The sequence below is a fragment of the Platalea leucorodia genome (assembly GCF_965183815.1).
Source record: "Platalea leucorodia genome assembly, chromosome: W".
In the NCBI taxonomy this organism is placed as follows: Eukaryota; Metazoa; Chordata; class Aves; order Pelecaniformes; family Threskiornithidae; genus Platalea; species Platalea leucorodia.
Genome location: NC_138859.1, coordinates 446,521 through 463,552, shown reverse-complemented (window position 1 = coordinate 463,552; position 17,032 = coordinate 446,521). Strand labels below are relative to the sequence as shown.

At 59.6% G+C, this 17,032-nt stretch overlaps 1 protein-coding gene across 2 annotated transcripts in view; it reads right to left on the bottom strand.

Moving 5' to 3' along the window:
* Positions 1 to 12,022, bottom strand: part of LOC309601860 (hexokinase-2) — a 30,796-nt gene extending 18,774 nt beyond the window's left edge. The window contains exons 1-2 of one of the 2 annotated variants that reach the window (XM_082335069.1): positions 11,882 to 12,022; positions 2,199 to 2,361 (exon numbers count right to left, since the gene is read on the bottom strand). In XM_082335069.1, coding sequence (XP_082191195.1) covers positions 2,199 to 2,361; positions 11,882 to 11,944 — 226 coding nt within the window. In that variant the 5' untranslated portion in view covers positions 11,945 to 12,022. Of the gene's footprint in view, positions 1 to 2,198; positions 2,362 to 4,844; positions 5,072 to 11,881 lie in introns of those variants that run through there. The other variant, XM_082335070.1, reaches the window with a different exon arrangement.
* Positions 12,023 to 17,032: the final 5,010 nt, after the last annotated feature.

Below are 17,032 nucleotides of genomic sequence, written 5' to 3'. Positions count from 1 at the left end.
TGTCACACCATCTCTTTGCAAAGTGACGTGCCAGGGGGGCTGGCAGCGAGCCCCTTGGGCTGGCCTCGGCTCACCCCCACGGCCACAACAGGCCACCTTCCAGTCCCCCCTCCGAAACCCAACAGCAGAGACGCTGATGCCGCTCACGGCCTGGATCCAGCTGGAGCCATACAGGGAATCCCAGGCTCTTGGCTCCCCGGGACTTGCTCGAAAACCTCCTGCTTTCCAGTCGCTGGGCAGCTGCGGCCCCGTGACTGCCCCAGCATCCCTTTTGCGTAACATTTTCCATGCTGCCGTGCCGCTTTTCCCCACGTGCTGAGCTTGCTTTGGGCGAGAAATGCCAGCTGGGACACTGGAGAAGCTGCAGATCGGGAGGATGCAGTGAAGGAAGCCAGGGCTCGCTCTCACCAGGGCAAGGAGAGGGATTGCACCTTCTCCCCAACACGGGGCAGGGTGCCGAGAGCTCTGCTCCTGCCTCTTGGGAGCTCTGACACACGCTCCGCCAGCACCTTTGGCTGCAATAGTTCCCATGCCCAGGGGCGACATTCCAGCTACCCCTGTAATTAAAAATATTCTCAAATATTTAAATAGATTGAAATCTCGATCCCAGGGCAGGCAGCCAGGTCCAGCTTTCGGGTGTACGTGCACCGGGGAGGGCCAAGCACGTGGGGTGCAGCAGGCAGGATGGCTCTGGGTGCAGGGACGCTGCAGTACTTAAAGGGGGCCGATAAGGAAGATGGGGACAGACTTTTTAGTAGGGCCTGTAGCGACAGGACAAGGGGTAATGGTTTTAAACTAAAAGAGGGGAGATTCAGACTAGATACAAGGACATTTATCCTTATATATAAGGACAATATATATAGGACGTATATATCCTTATATATAAGGACATTATCGCCAGCCGGTGGTGCAGACCTTCAGCTCATCCCCCTTGTCCTTGCCTCAAGAGAGCAGCCAGCCAGCAGCGATAGGGGTTTTTTTGGCTCTTTGAGCAGGGCTGCCTCTCGGGTACACCCTATTTAACACCATCACTCAACCGGCAGACTCGCACTGGCTCAGGAGAGGAAACTCCAGTCTGCCCTGTCGCCGCTCGCCAAGGCCAGGTCGCTTGGGACTCCAGCCACAGCATCTCCTGGGACCTGCTCACCTCCAGAAGCCGGGTACGAAAATACAGCGGTGGCAAAAGAGCCGGGGATGGGGAGGGAAGGGCAGATGGGTCTTTCCATCAGCTCCCTTCCCCTTTATCCACCTTTCCTGCTGGCCATCAGCAATCTCTGCCGCCGAGGTTTTGCAAGGACCCCTGTGAAGGTGCTGACGCTGGAGCAACCCCAGCTCTGAGCAGCTTCAGCCAACGGGACCGACCGGCCCAGGGACTTTCCCCGGGCTGCTGCCAGCGCCGATGCAGAGCCAGGGCAGCTCCTGCTGCTCAGGGCTCTCTGTCCCTCCCTGCCCTTCAGCAGCCAGGACCGCTCCACCGGCTTCGAGCACCGGGAGACTCGGCAGGTCGTGGGAGCATCTGCATCCCGCTGCATGCCGGCGGGCAAGGGGTGACGCTGCAGGGACCGCAACAAAGCTCCTTCCCAAAACACCAAGCTAGGAGAGGGAGGCACGAGGAAATTTCCCATACGGATGCTCAAGGAAGCAGTTTTCTGGGTTGAGAGGAGCAAGCTGGAGCCTGAAACAGGGATGTGCCCAGCTGGGAGCGTGCTGCCGGCAGCCTGGCCCCTGCTGGCACGGGAAGCAGGCAGAAAGGCCGTATTGTGAGAAGCCAAGCCTGGAGATCCCCCTTCTCCTCCCGTGGCCCTCGCGGCATTCAGACAGCGGCTGGCATCGCTGCCCGCTTCAGCGCTAATGAAATCTGATGAGCTGGACCCGTGACTGTCTCCGTCCTGCCAGGAAGGGCACGCAAGGGCTGGTTTCTACATTCCCTCCCACCAGCAGGAACTGGGAGCCACAGCAGTCCCAGCACAGAGGAGGGAACGAGACCTGTCCCCACACTAAACCTTGCTCAGCAGAAGCAGGACGGAGCCCCAAGGACCAGGAGTGAAGGTGCCATGGGTGCCATCCCTGTTTTGCCAGCGCCGTGAGGATGGGTGGCCCCAGCCCTCCCTCCTGGCACGTGTCGGCACCTACTGAGACCTCCCCACCGCGCTCTCCCTCTGCTCTGCCGGGAGGGAGCATCTCCCGTCCCACGGTACCTGTCCCATCCGGGGTGGATCTCACGAAGGCGGGCAGCATCTTCACCGAGGCGGTGGGGTTGGTGTCCGCTCCCAGCCCCTTCTCCATCTCCTTCCTGAAACGCTGGGACACCTCCTGGAGGGTGTCCTCCGAGAGCCGCATGTGGTAGAGGTACTTGTCGATCTGAAAGGTGGAGACAAAGCCCAAAAGTCAGCTGGAGGGCTGGGGACACGGGCACAACCCCCGTGACACATTCAGGACAGTGTTCAGCCCATTCGTGTCCGCTGGGGCTGATGCAAGAAGCAGGAGCAGGTCGTGACCCACCCCGAAGGGCAGGACACGGCTGTGCCAGCACGTTGCCGACACGGCACCGCCGGCAGTGCCGCAATAGCTTATCTCCGGGCACGCCGATAACACCCACCACCGTTCTTGCACCTCTTCCTGAGCATGCGGGGCCGCTCTCCAAAGAGCTCCCCAAACGCCACCCCGCGCCCTCCTCGGCAGCATCCCCTGGCCCAGTCGGGTGCCAATTTGGGAACGCCGAATGCTGAGGAGCTCCCGATGCTCTGCAGCATCTTCTCCGCTCGTTCACCCACAGACACCCAAACAGGTTGCGACAGGAGCAGGACCCAAACTCGACAACCTTCCCTGCCCGGGCCGTGAGTCAGGAGGTCAGTGCCAGAGGTTTTCCAGCTGCGGAGCCCTTCCTACGCCACAGCAGCAACGTGCTTCGACCTTGACCCCCAGGGACTCTTCCTACGTGAAGGGTGCCTGGCAGGAATCCACTGCCCAGTCATTTCTTCGCTGCTGAGATCACCCCTACAAAGGCTTACGGTGCCAAGAGCTGCTCAGCAAACAACGCCGTGTGACACAAGTGGGTGCTGTGGCCAGAAAGGGAAGAAATCCACCCCTCCTGCGCCTGGCAATCGTTTCTACCCTTATGCTGAGGCTATGAAGATGCCCAGCTCCTACAAACGGCATCAGTGTCTCATCTTTCCCTGGAAAGGCATGGAAAAACTCCTCCCCGACCCATCTATTAGCACCGTGCACGTCTCCGCAGCCTGGCCGGAGCAGGGAAGGGAAACGGAGAGGCGGACAGACTGCCAGCTCCCAAACTATGCCCTGTTTCAATTAACTTCACTTAAAATTAATTAAAGGGCAGCTGCAAGCCCTGCGAAGTCAGAGGAAAACTCCACCCAGTTAGCTCACCTGTCTGTAGGCACGTAACATAAGGTCATCAGAAATCAAGCATGAATTTTTTTTTATAGGGCTACGCTATAGGAAATGGGCATTTTGTGGGCGAGTAATAGCCATCCGCCCCAGCGTGACCTCGCTCACGGATGCAGCCGCTCGGACCCTGGGCTGAACAAAACAGCTCTGCTGTGGTTTTGGCCGCCTGCGTTTCAGGCTTGGGATGCTCCAGCTCTGCTGGAAATTTGGCAGCCAAGTCCCCGGTTGCTCTGCTTGCCGCGGCGAGGTCGGAGGATGGAGGGAAGCCCTGCGAGCGTGCTCCAGGAGAGATGCTTTATTCCCTGGGGAGCGGCATCCTCGCCGGTGTTCCAGCCTGGAGCTCCACCGGAGTCCCAGCCTGTCCAGTACAACAGCAGCACAGAACCAGCAGCGATGCCCCAGCCATCTGCCAGCCCAGGCCCGTGGCCATTGCTGTTATCAAAACGTTCCCAGGCACGGCGGAGTAAGATGGTCAGCAGTTCAGCACTACAGCAAGCAGCAAAAGCAAAAAGCAGCCACTGACGAGCACTAGACTCTGACATACAGTAAGGCAAGCAAGCCCCGTGGCCAGCACAGGAGCCTGCCGACGAACAGCTGAACAGCAATAACAGCTAGAAATTCGATCTAGCGCATTCCAGTCGAATCTGTCGTTATCTCAAACCCTTCGTGCCCCACACTGGGCGCCAAAAAGGACCGGCGTGGTTTAACCCCAGCCAGCAACGAAGCCCCACACAGCCGCTCGCTCGCTCCCCCCCGGTGGGACAGGGGAGAGAATCGGAAAAGTAAACGTGAGAAAACTCATGGGCTGAGATACGGACAGTTTAACAGGGAAAGCAAAAGCCGTGCACGCAAGCAAAGCAAAGCAAGGAATTCATTCCCTCCTTCCCATGGGCAGGCAGGTGCTCAGCCATCCCCAGGAAAGCAGGGCTCCAGCACACCTAACGGTGACTTGGGAAGACAAACGCCATCACGCCGAACGTCCCCCCCCTTCCTTCTTCTTCCCCCAGTTTCTGTACTGGGCATGACGCCATAGGGTACGGACTAGCCCTTTGGCCAGTCTGGGCCAGCTGGCCTGGCTCTGCCCCCTCCAGCTCCTTGTGCACGGGCAGAGCACAGGAAGCTGAAAAGTCCTTGGCCGGTGCAAACTCTACTCAACAACCAAAACATCAGAGTGTTATCAACGTTATTCTCCTCCTAAATCCAAACCACAGCACTATACCAGCTACTCAGAAGAAAATTAACTTTATCCCAGCTGAAACCAGGACAGATGGGTGAAACCTCCTCCCGATTTCTCCTGGTGCTTTCAGCTCCTTCCCATTAATGGGAGCGGAGAGCGAGCGCCCGCCAGCTGGGAGGCCAGGCAGGTTTGAGGAAAGGATACGGATACGGAATCCTGGAGGTTTCCCAGTGCCGGCTGTTTACCAGCGCCTCCTTACCATTCCAGCAGCAGGAAGTCAAACGCTCCACTCCTTCTCTTTCTGTTTGCTTTCGCTTGCTGAAAATTGCCACCCACGTACCCAGGCTCGGTTACGGGCGCAGGGAAGGTGGCCGCTGCCCCAGCTCACCTCCACCTTCTCCCTCTTCTTCCAGCTGTAAGAGGGACCCAGGGTCTGGAGCCCACCTTCACCCCAGCCCCAGGGTAGGACACCTCCCATGTAGCTGCCCGCTATCAACCCAGCACAGACGGCCCAGCCCCATTTCTTAGCTGGGAGCTGGACAGATAACGTTACTTTGGCTCACAGCGGCCTTTCACAACCTCCTCGCGAGCCACCGACGTGCCCCTTGGCACGGGGAGGACCTCACCCAGACTCCTTCTCCTCGCCAGCAGCATCTGCCCTGGGGTGTCAGTGATAATTAGAGACAAACCAGGCCGACACGGGGTGCTCTGCCTCCCAGCAGCCTCTCGCCCCCGTGAGACCTTCCTTCACTTGACTTCTTTGGCAGCCTACGGTGGTCGCAGGGTCCTGGCGAGACCATCGTGAGCGGGGATGGGGTCCCACTGAGGTGTCCCCATCCCAGCGGTGGGGCACCACACCAGCAGGGCTCGGGGCAGAGGTTCACCCTTGCACAAACCACAAGCTGCTGGTGTTTCTCTCCCGTCTGCCACCCTGACTTTGCTTGATTTTCCTCCCTGACTCACAAGATGCTGCTAGGGGAAGATCTCACCCCAGAGAAGCTGGGTGCTTTGGAAGCTCGGATGCACAAGAATGTGCTGTTTGCTCCTCGATTCCCGCCCAAGGCACGGGGCAGCGAAGATGCTGCGTGCACGACCCACCACCCCCAAAATCACAGCACGGGGAAATGACGCGGAGGTTTCGCCTCCTTTCTCCAGGACAGGCACCGCTCAGCACGTTTCCCACGTCCTCCAGGCTCCAACGTACCAGGAATAATCGGCAGCGTGAGAAACAGGGTGACCTTCTTCTAATCTCCAAAGCCCTTTAAAACCTGGATCATCTTCTCCTATGAACGGAGACATCGTCCCACTTGGCAGCTAAGGCAGGTCAGGGCGTCCTGCAGAGCGGCTCAGCGCCTTCCCAAGCGCGACCACCTGGGTGTGCACCTCACCCCCGCCAAGGAAGAGCCACGGCCACCTCCATGCCCAAGGCTCCCCAGCCCCGGGCCCGGCTCGTTACTCCAATTACCCGCCCTGCACCCAAGCGCACCTCAAATCGTAGCAAAGATCTGGTAAGAGAGGGGAATTTAGTCGGCAGCACCGAAGCATGAGTTTCTTTACAGACAACCAACCTTCTCGGTTCTTTAACCTTCTTTTTTTTTTTTAAGATCATTGCCAATTCCAAATAAATAAAGTCACTAGGTTAGGATCCGGAACGGGGCAATTTAATTTCTGGAAAGGTTCCATCATAAATAATAGTGTTTCCCTGAGGAAATCTAAACTGAATGGAGGAGGAACAGATTTAAGCCGGGAAATGCTGGGCGTGCTCACAGCCCCAGACAGCTGCACACAGGGCAGGACGTTTTATTAAAGAACCGGATCGTTAGAGCCGCTGCGGGTGTAACGAGTCGATGCAATTTTTTTGAACTAAAACCGAGCAAATCCCCACCTCCTAGCTCAGGGCTGTCTCCAAAGGCTCAGCTCATTTCCACGCCAAGCATCCACCACTGGGTGCTGGGGAAGTGCCCAGCGTCGCCCTTCCCAGCTGCAAGGCCACCGTTGGGCAAGATCCAGCCGCCCCAAGGCTGAAAAAACCCTCAAGTTGCCCAATTTTTGCCGCCAGCTGGAAGCTAAGTGAGCTGTGCCATGCTGAGACGAGCTTAAAGTATCCCAAAAGCCAGGTTTGCCTTTGCAATGATGGTAATAACTCGCATTTCCAGTACCAGCACCACAGCTGGATGATGTTCTTTTGCCTGAAGACTTCTCTTAATCCTCCCATCAGGGCTAGACCCTGAGGGGTCACTGCTGCAAATATATTAGCCTGCGAATAATTCATTCCAATTCAATGCCACTACCCACGGAGATAAAAACTAATTCCTCGGTTATATGTTTGCAAGATGGTCCCATCAACGCCGCTGCTTGCAAGAGTGGAAACCCCCTCCCCGACAGATCTATCCCGTATCACCGCCCCCCTCGGCAGGAGGACGCGCGGGCGGCGGCGCGGCTCGAGCGATGCGAAGCAGGGAGGATGAAGGCTGCCGGTCCCCTGGCAGTGGTAGCGGGGACCCTTTTCCCCATCACGCGGTGGGGCCGTGGGGCAGGATGGCTGGCGGTGATGGAAATTACAGCACGACGGCGGCTTCCGGCGAAGCGCAACTGCTTCCTGCCGGTAAAGAGCGGCGGGGACGGGGACGGACGCGGGGTGGCTCATTCTCATGCAGTGAGGTTTCGGCCACGTCTTCCCTGGTAATGCTCCCAGGCTCTGGGAAGGGGATGCTTCTCCACTTTCAGTTTCGCTCTGGGTCTCTTTCCAAAGCCACGTGTCTGACAAGAACCGGACTGGGAGTGACTGGTTCCAGTTCCTCCGTATCTGCTTGCTGTAGCTGTCAGCCAGATGTGCACCGGTTCAGCAGTGGTTGGGGACAAAGTGTAATGCTGGGAGAAGTTAGCTGGTTTATGGGCTGGATTCTTTTCCTTTTTGGCAACAGAAAGTGAAATATTTGTTGTGTACGCGAACAAGAGAGATGTTCAAGTTTGGGGAAGGCTTGAGCACTCCTAACCCACAAGTGTGCACAGTCAATCCTCTCTCCAGGGTAATCTCTACCTGAAATTATTTTCTTTAAATTACTTCCCTCCCTATCCCAGTTTTTAACTTAAAACATGCTGCTTTTTTAAAAATCACTGAAGTTTTTCAGAATACCAGCTCTCTCCCTGCTTCTCTCAGAGGGGGATGCTGTGTGAGCACCCGGCCGCCGTGCCCCCATCCTGCCCACATCCGCGGCGGGACGCGACAGATTCAGGGAAACCGCGGAGAAGGAGCGGCAGCGGTTCACCGAGGTCGCAGGGTGAATCCGGGAAAGCATCCAGCACGGAGAGCGTTTTATTTCCTGGCTCGGGACCATAACCTGGCACGCACTTTGCCACTTTTACCGTTGGATCAGGGACGGGCACCGCAGCACGGGACAGACCCTGTGCCACGTCCTCAGCCCTTGCATACCGAAAGCCATGCCCGTGTCACCGTGCCGTTACCCAGCCTGGGCTGACTCAGTGCGGGGAACCGGCTCGTCCCCTTCCCCGACCTCCCCGCCTTTGGTGGCACAGGACTGATGCTGGGCTGCACCCACCCTCCTCCAGCCCTGACCCCGGCAGCACCCACGTCCTTGGCTGCTATTGAGGGCTCCACGCTGAATTAAACCCCACGTGCCCTCCCCGCCGCAGCCAAGCCTCTGATGACACACGCCTGGAGTCATCTTGAACCCAGTGAGTCAGATGGTTTCCTGCTCAGCCGGTTCCTCCCCATCCTCGCCCCCCCGGGACAGCAGCTGAACCCCGCGCCGGAGGTGGAGTGAGGCACATGGCGAAGAAATCATGCTGCAGAACATCAGCGGCGGCCGGGGACCCGTCCTCGGGTGACCCAGCTGCTCCATAGCCCCATGAAAAGCCCAATTTAACCAGGAAAACGTTCTGGTTTCCAGCTCAGGAGTCGGAGATGTCAAACTGCTCCCGGCTCCCACCGGCCCTGAGCAGCCCCAGTCGGCCTCTGAGACGCCTCCCTGCCCACGTGTCCGCTTTCTCTCCCATTTTAAACCCAGGAGGTCTCCAGGGCAGATACAAGAGGCAGCATCCCCCTCAGATGCTGCGGGATCGGAAAGCCTCGCTGACGCCGAAACTCCCACCTTGGATGCTGGGAGCATCCCACCGCCGCTGGGGAAACTGAGGCTGCGCCCTGCCCGGGCTGCCCACGGTAGCTCACATGAGAAGCCGAGGAGCGAGGGGACACGCGATGGCTCCCCGGAGGCAGCGGGGATGGGAAGGGCCATCCTGCCGCTGACCTTGACAGGTTTAAGAGAAGCTATTGAGTTGGTTTCCAGGAATTTGCAATCAGGCACACCCACCGCAGAGGAGCCGGCGAGAGGCAGCCAGGGAGGAATCAGCCAGATAAAACTAATTCCCCCAGCAAAGGAAAAACAAAAAAAACCAAAGGAAAACCTGCCCCTGCCTGGGAACGGCCGCATATATAGGAAAATGAACTCCATCTCCAGTTTTTCCTTCTTTTGAAGGAGTGATGGGGCAGAAGAGCCGCCAGCCCGGTTCTTTAGCTCGCTCGCCTCCCGCTCCTCCCGTCGCACGAGGAGGCCGAGGACTGGGGACCAGGAAAGCCAGAGCTGGCACATCTGAAGGGAACGTGGTTCAGCCGCGGCAAACTTTCAAGCCAGGATGTCAAAGGACGCTGCTGAGGGTTAATTAGAGTTTGCACAATCCCTTGGGGGTTAGATAAGTCAGTGCTGCAGCCCACTTCCCAGCAGGGCAGAGCGAAGGGCAGGAGGAGTTTGGGGACATAGGTGACACCCCCCCAGGGGGGCAGGGGAGCCGGTAAAGCTGCCCCGTGTCAAGAACGGGAAGAAAAAAAAATCCTATTTTGGGGGCTATTTTCAAGGCCCTGATGTGGATACAAACCACAGCTGCTGGAAAGGGCACTTTCTTCCCACAGCCGAGCCCCTTTTCTGCCCGATCCAAAGCAAGAAGACGCACGACTCGCACACGCCTCAGGCTACCGCCCCAAAATCTTTTCCCAAATATAGTCTCAAATCCTGGGTAAAGCCTTTGGGTTTGACAAAAAACCAAATCACAGCTTTCCAAGCATTTCAGCCCCTACATCTCCCTGTGCTGGGGATTCCCCCCACCTCCTTGCCGGGGAAGATTTATAAGCCAGGAATCATTTTTGCACCTGTGGTAGAAGCATCCAGCTCGGAACCCCAGCCGCTTCCCCCCTTCTCCCCCCTGCCCTGCAGCGAAGCCGAGCTCCGTGCTCTCGCCGGAGGCTGCGCCGACCCCGGCTTTGCCTTACCGGCGGGATTCACAGGCATTTGTTTAAAAATAACCCAGAGAAATCCAGCTGTGGAGGCGGCTCTGTGGGGCTGGGAGGGCAGAGCCATCTCCCACCGCAGCCAGAGCCCCAGCCAGCGGATCCTGGAGAATTTTTTTTTCCCCCACATCTCAGCAACCCATTTTATTTGGGCTCGGCGCCAGGAGGAAAACGAAGCCGGTTCCCGAGGCTTCGCACACCCTTTTCCCAATGGGTAATGAAGCCAAATTCCTTAAACCAAGACCTTTCCACTCCATTATTTCCAGCTCTCGATAAGGAACTCGTAAGCAGCCCGGAGCCCGAGAGGCAGAAGTCGGGCTGCGCCGCTGGCCTATTTCTGCCGTCGGGTTACACAACCCCTTCCCGTGGATTTGGCTGTTGCACAACCCCGGGACACTTGTGAGCGGAGGGAGATGCAGGGCCCGCGTTTCCTTACAGATCGCTTTGCGATGGGAAGTTATTTCTATGCACTTTGTTTGGTTTTTTTTTTTAATGTTCTCTCTTGTTTTACTTCCTATTTAATGCAGGCAAAAGGCCAACGTGGCAAGTTTTGTTTCTCCATCGGCGTCCCTGGCGTTAGGCGATGGAGCGAGCCGGGGCTCTTTGCAGCCCCGCATTTTGCATTTTGCTTTTTCTTTTTGAGGGGGGCATTTGCAGATGCCACCCGCCCCACGCCCGGGCACTGTAACCCCAGGAATAGGAGCTGCTGCACGACCTCAGGACTCGGAGGCGAAACCGTCTCTGACGTATCCTTAGATGCCCCAAACGCCGGGAAAGAGCCGGAGCCTTCAGCGCAGTCTCCCAGCCAGCGTTTTTTCCCCGGAATCATTTATTTCACACTGGCTGTCTAGCGCCAAGCGCTGCCCTGGCCGAACAAAGGCCGGCTGCTTCCCACCAGCCGCAGGAGAGCAGAAACCCTTGCACTTTTCAAGGTCCTGACCTCGTGAATTACCGGTGACAAACGCTCCGCGCATCCCGGCGGGACGCTCCGACCGGCGTCCGCGGTCCCGGAGCGGGCTCCGGTCCTCCGGGACCCGGCACTGCGGGAGGGGGCGGCACGAAGATGCTCTGCCGCGGCAGGCGGCGCGGGGGCCGGGGGCAGGGCTGGGGACCGGGAGCCCCGGGGCCTCCGGCCGGGAGCAGCGCCCTCCGGCCGCCGTGCCCGGGCGGAGCGGCGGCGGAGGGCACGGCCGCAGCCGGGGCCCCGCTCCCCCGGGGTCCCGCCGAGAGGCCGAAGGTGCCGGCTCCGGGGGACGCTCCGCGCCCGCGGATGCTGCGCGCCGGCGGGAGGAAGCGGCGACACGTGCGCGGGGCGGCCCCGGCTCCCGCGGGGGCGGCCGGGGTCAGCGGACACACAGACACGCGGACGCACAGACACACACGGCCCCCCCTTCCTCCGCCTGCTCCTGCTCCGCGCCGCCGGCCCGCGGGGGGCGCCCGGCCCGGCGGGGTCCGCAGCCGCCCGCCGCGGCACGTACCGCACGGCGGCCCGCCGCGGCAGCGCAGGGGCCCGCGGGCGGCAGCGGCGCCTCCCGCCCGCCCCCTCCCTCCCCTCCCCGCCCCCCGTTTCCCCTTTTTGCCTGCCTTTCTCCCTCCTTTTTCCTTTTTTTCCTTTTTTCCTTTTTTCTTTTCTTTTACTTTTCCCCTTCTCTCTTATTTTTTCTTTTTCAGTTTTTCCTTTTTTCTTTTTTCCTTTTTTCTTTTTTTTTTCACTTTTTCCCTCCTCTCCTTTTTTTCCTTTTTTCCTTTTTATCTTTTTCTTTTTTCCTTTTCCCCTCTTTTTTCTTTTTCCTTCCTTTTCCTTTTTTCTTTTTCTTTCCTTTTTCTTTTTTCTTTCCTTTTATTCTTTTCCCTTTCTCTCCCTTTTCCTCCTTCTTTTTCCTTTTCCCTTTTTTCTTTTTACTCCCCCCCCCTCCTTCTTTTCCCCTTATCCCCCCCCGATTCTCCTCGCCGGCCCCTTTGTCCCGCGCATCTCGCCGGCTCCCTCCCCTCACCTTCTGCGCCTGGTCATGGTTGAGCTCGGTGAAGAAGTACGCCAGCAGGTGGGAGGCGATCATCTTGCGCGGCGGGGTGCGGAGCGGTGCGGAGCGGAGCGGTGCGGAGCGGAGCGGTGCGGAGCGGAGGCGGCCCCGGAGCAGCGCGCGCCGGTACTCGCCGCGCGACAATGTGGCTCATTGAGGAGGTTCCCCCCGGCCCACGAGTGACGCGGCGCCGCGGAGGCTTCTCATTGGTTGAGCCGCGAGGGTGTGTGCCCGGCGCGGGGGGCGGGCGCGCGCCGCTAGGGGGCGCCCGGGGGAGGGAGGGGGTGAATGGGGGGACTGGGGGGGACTGGGAGGGACTGGGGCGGCGTGCTGGGAGGGGGGTGAAGGGATCTCGGGTGGGCGCTGGGGGGAGCGGGGTGGGTGAACTGGGGGGGCTGTGGGCGCGCTGGGGGGGATGTGGTGCATTGGGGGGGTACTGGGATGGTACTGGGGTGAACTGGTGTGGGGTGCTGGGGGGGGGTGGGCAGGATCTCAGGTGGGCACTGGGGGGGTGCGGGGGTGATGAGTGTGGGTGAACTGGGAGGGGCTGTGGGTGCACTGGGTGGGGGGGTGTGGTATATTAGGGGGGTACTGGGAGGGTACTGGCGTGAACTGGTGTGGGGTGCTGGGGGGGGTGGGCAGGCTCTCGGGTGGGCACTGAGGGGGTGCAAGGGGCATGAGCGTGGGCGAGCTGGGGGGGCTGTGGGAGCACTGGGGCAGGTGTGGTACCTTGGGGGGGTACTGGGGGGATACTGGGGTGAACTGGTGTGGGGTGCCGGGTGAGGGTGTGGGCAAGATCTCGGGTGGGCACTGGGAGGGTGCAGGGGAGATGAGTGTGGGTGAACTGGGAGGGGCTGTGGGTGCACTGGGGGGGTGGTATATTAGGGGGGTACTGGGAGGGTACTGGGGTGAACTGGTGTGGAGTCCTGAGGGGGGGGAGAAGAGGATCTCGGGTGGGCATTGAAGAGTGCAAGGGGGATGAGTGTGGGTGAACTGGGGGGGCTGTGGGTGCACTGGGGGGGCTGTGGGTGCACGGGGGGAGTGTGTGCATGCGTTGGGGGTGTACTGGGGGAGTGCACGTGAACTGGGGGGGTGCGCGTGGGGGAGCGCACAGGGGGTGCTGGATTGCACTGGAGGGGATGCGTGCACTGCTGTCTGTGCGTGCACACCAGCACATGTGCACCCCGGGGGGGCACACAGCAGCATGCGTGTGCGTGCGTGTGCGTGTGCATGCAGCCCGGCTCACACGCGTCGGCATGTGTCCGTGCACGCACCCGTCGTGGTGATCAGCGTCTGCGTGTGCCCCGGTGCGCGCCTGCAGATGCACGGGTGTGCACGCACCCTGCGTGTGCGTGTGCGCGCGTGTGTGCGTGCGCGCGCCATCACATGCGCGGTAACGTGCGCATCCGTGTGCACCCGTCAGTGCGCATCCATCAGCCCGCAGCCCGTGGCGGTTGCTGCGCCGGCACGCGGTGCGCGGGGAAGGGCCGAGGGGTGCTCGGCGCACCCCGAAGCTTCGGGCCCCCGCGGCCCGCGTTGTCCCAGGGAGGGGCCGGGATCTGCCGCCACCACCCCTCCGTTCTCCGCTCCCCCATCCCCGCTCCCATCTCCTGGCTCCACCTGGGAACCGAAGGGCCGAAGCGGTGGAGGACCCGCGGCCGGGCGCTGCGAGGAGCCCTACGAGGGCCGTGGCACGTCCTACGCCCGCCTGGCCCTCCAGAACCGCTCGGGCTGCCCGGCTCCCGGCTCCCAGAAGAGCCGGTCGCAGCAGCCCTGGGGCAGGAGTTACCCAACCCGTCTGCCTGCTCCCTGCCGCGCTTTCCCAACCAGTTCTGAGCAGCTTCAACTCTTCACGGCTTTACCTTGTAATATTTCTTTCTAAGTGGTCATTTACATCATTTTTCCAAAGAATTGAAACTCCATTTCAAAGGAAAGAGAGAGGGAGAGAAGCAACCAAAACAGAGCCAGCGAAAGGCAGCCAAGACAACCCCGCTGCCAGACTCCTTCTCCTGGGCGATCCAGTCCTGCCGGACCCTGCCTGTCCAGCCCGAGTCTGTCCAGGGTTTCGGTTAAAGCCCGGTATCGGCAGCTGATGCTTTTTAATCTTTTTCGGTACGCCTGCACTTCAATTCACTCTCTCATCCAGCTTTTTTTTGCTAAATACGCAAACTCTCAGTGGTTAAGATGAAATTAAAGCAGCGTTTAGCCTAAAAATAGCCGGGCACATCTGTCCACCTTCCCCATCTGCCGCCTGCCCGGCTGGATAAAGCAAGCGACTGTATGTGCAGAATGAGGCGTCTGTCTCGTCCTTCTGTCCCGCTCGGGAGCTCAGTTCACCTCTGCCAAATCGGTTTATTCAGGGAGGCGTATTCCCCAAGACTCAATTTATTTGCCGGATAACACCCTCGTCGAGCAAAGGCAGGAGGAGCGGGTCTCCGCTCAATGCGTTCCTCTAAATAGCGCTTGCTTTTCAAGTGATTTTTTTATTTAAAATTAGTTTTTCTAACACGTTTCATAATTCCTTTCACGTAATAAACCTCAAAATCTAAATCTTTTCAAGCTGTCCCTCCCAGCTGCTTCCTGGCTTCGTATGGGCTTGTAATAATCTATCGGCATTTAATGCCGCGTTCCTTAGCAAAAGGAAATGGGCTGATTGCAGGGATTGGAGTTACAACCGGCTCTAATTTCTCTAATGCGATTCTTTAAAGGCGAATGACTGCAGCGATGACGATGTCGGAGCTTGAAAGGAAGGGCCGTGCCCAGCGGCCGGAGCAGGGATGGAGCATCCCGGAGTCCTGGGACCAGCTCTGGATGCAAGCGGGGCCAACCTGCCCCGTGGCAGGGGGAAAGCCCCCCGGACCGCTGCCGCCCCAGGGGACTGGGGACCCCCAAGAGAGAGCGTTGCAAACCTGGCAGGGTAATAGCCCCCTTTCATATGGGGGAAACCGAAGCACGGATCAGGATGGGGACAGAGGAATTGGGAACCAGACCTGGTGCATCCGATTTTTCGAGGCCGCTGCGCGGCACGGAGCAGCCAGGATGATCTCGGAGCTGGTTCTGCTCCAGGAGAGGCATTAATTCATCTTAGATCACCTGCCCCGTGATTCATCCCTCCATCGGTGCTCTACATAGTTTCCAACAACGTTTCATTTGACACACATACACACATCCCAAATGAACCCATCGGCAGCAGAATGACACCGGTGACCATTTATTTACCCTGCCTGGCCACCCAGCACACCGGAAACCTTGAACTCGGCCGGACCCAGCCCTTGCGCGGGGCTGGGAATAGAAAACCGGTCCGAGAACTTTTCTTTCTTCGGCAGCCGTGGGAGGGAGCGCGTGACCTTGGGGCTGAGCTGGGCGAAGCAGCCTTTCCCCGGCTCTGCAGCGAGGGATGAGGTTCGCCGGTCCCAAACCACTCCGCAAAGGTGGAAGGAGAGGGGAGGATTGTGCCGTCTGTGCTGGAGGGCTGGTGGGAAGCCGTCTGTCCATCCGTCTGTCCTACTGCTGCTCCTCTGCGGCTGCTCGTAACCCCGGCGTTGACATCCAACCCACCCACCCTAAAACACCCAGCTGCATCCCAAGGCCACCCTCCCCGAGCAGCCAGCCCTCCCCAAAGTGGCCGGAGGGATTCCCCGTGGGTCAGCTCGCCCCAAGCTTCTGCGGCCCAGCCTTCCCACCCCGCGCCGCCAGGCTAATCCCCGTTACACGGACGGAAAAGGGGAGATTAAATTAGATTAGATGTAGCCGCCTAATTTTAGCTTCCTCACGTGTTACAGGCGCCCTGCTCCGGCTCTTCCCTTGCTCTCCTCAAACCCTTCGCTCCCCTCAAAGCCACAGGGCCACCAGCCGGGACAGGAGGAAGCCAGACGGGGTTTGGCCGGGTGGTGGTACCCAGCGGCGTGGGCGAGCGTGTGATGTGCGGGTGGGCACTGGAGGTGGCGGGACCTCTGCTGAGAGGGGACTGGTGGTGATGGTCACCCTCCACTGGTGATGGTCACGCTCTGCTGGTGATGGCCATCCCCAACGTTGGGAGTGCCTCCATCCCTGAGCAGCTTCCCCTGCCTTTTTTTTAGGATTTTTATAGTGGGAGCCTCAGCATCGGCAAATCCAGTTTGCCCCATCCACGCCAAGCTTCTGCTGCTGCCTGTCCCTCTGCCTGCTGCTGAATTACTGTGATCCGAGGTTGACGTTTGCTTTCCGCTGCCTGCCCTGACCTCCCTCGTGGCAGTGCTGGCCATAAGCTCTTGGCTTATCCGGCTGCCAAGGAGTCTGCCAGCTCCGTCAAACACCTCCTGATCCGAGGAGACACCGGCTCCCCCATGGAACCAGCCCGGAGCGCACCAGGATCAGCCCCGCGATGCAATGGGGAGAGGAAACATCTGAGCCCCTTGTGTTTCCATGAGCTGCACCATCCCCAAAGTCCCAGCAAGGTCCCCAAGCCCCAGCGGGGATGTCGGAGCTGGCAGGAGCCCTGAGCGGACGGATTGTGTCCCCAAAAGCTGTCATGGCCAAACTTAGGGAGAGCTGGGGAGGTCCCGGGTCTGGCAAGGGCTGTGCCAGGCACGGCGCAAGCCTGGCACACCTCTGAGGTCAAAAGTCCCAGCCAGGACACAGGATCTTGAGTCACGCCGCCCTGGGATGAATAACCCCCGCGCGTGGCACTTTCTCAATCGCAGCGGAAAGAGGAGGTTTCTCCAGCGTCCCCCAGGTGCTTTCCCAGCCGCCGGCAGCGGCAGAGCTGTGTCACCGCCACGTCCCATGGCGTGGGGCGAGCGCACGTTCCCGGTGCCACCGAGCCAGAGCTGGGGCAAGAGCGGGGCGAGGCTTTTCCCTCTCCTCCGTGGGACTCCCTGTGCTTCCTCCCGGAGCTCTGGATGCGAGCAAGCCCGGGGGATTTGCACCCCGTGCTAAGCCTGTGGGTGCTGCTTCTATTTCTGACCCAAAGGGTTGGGATGCTCAAAAGATCCCGTTTTTTCCCCCGCTACACCGGGGTCCCAGAGCTGGGTCTCAGGGGTCCCATCCCGGAGCGCGCCGGCAGCAGGATAACCCTGCCATCACCCTGAAACACCCCTGTGCCACGGCCGCATCCAGCCCAGGCTCAGTGCAGGGCTGGTCCTC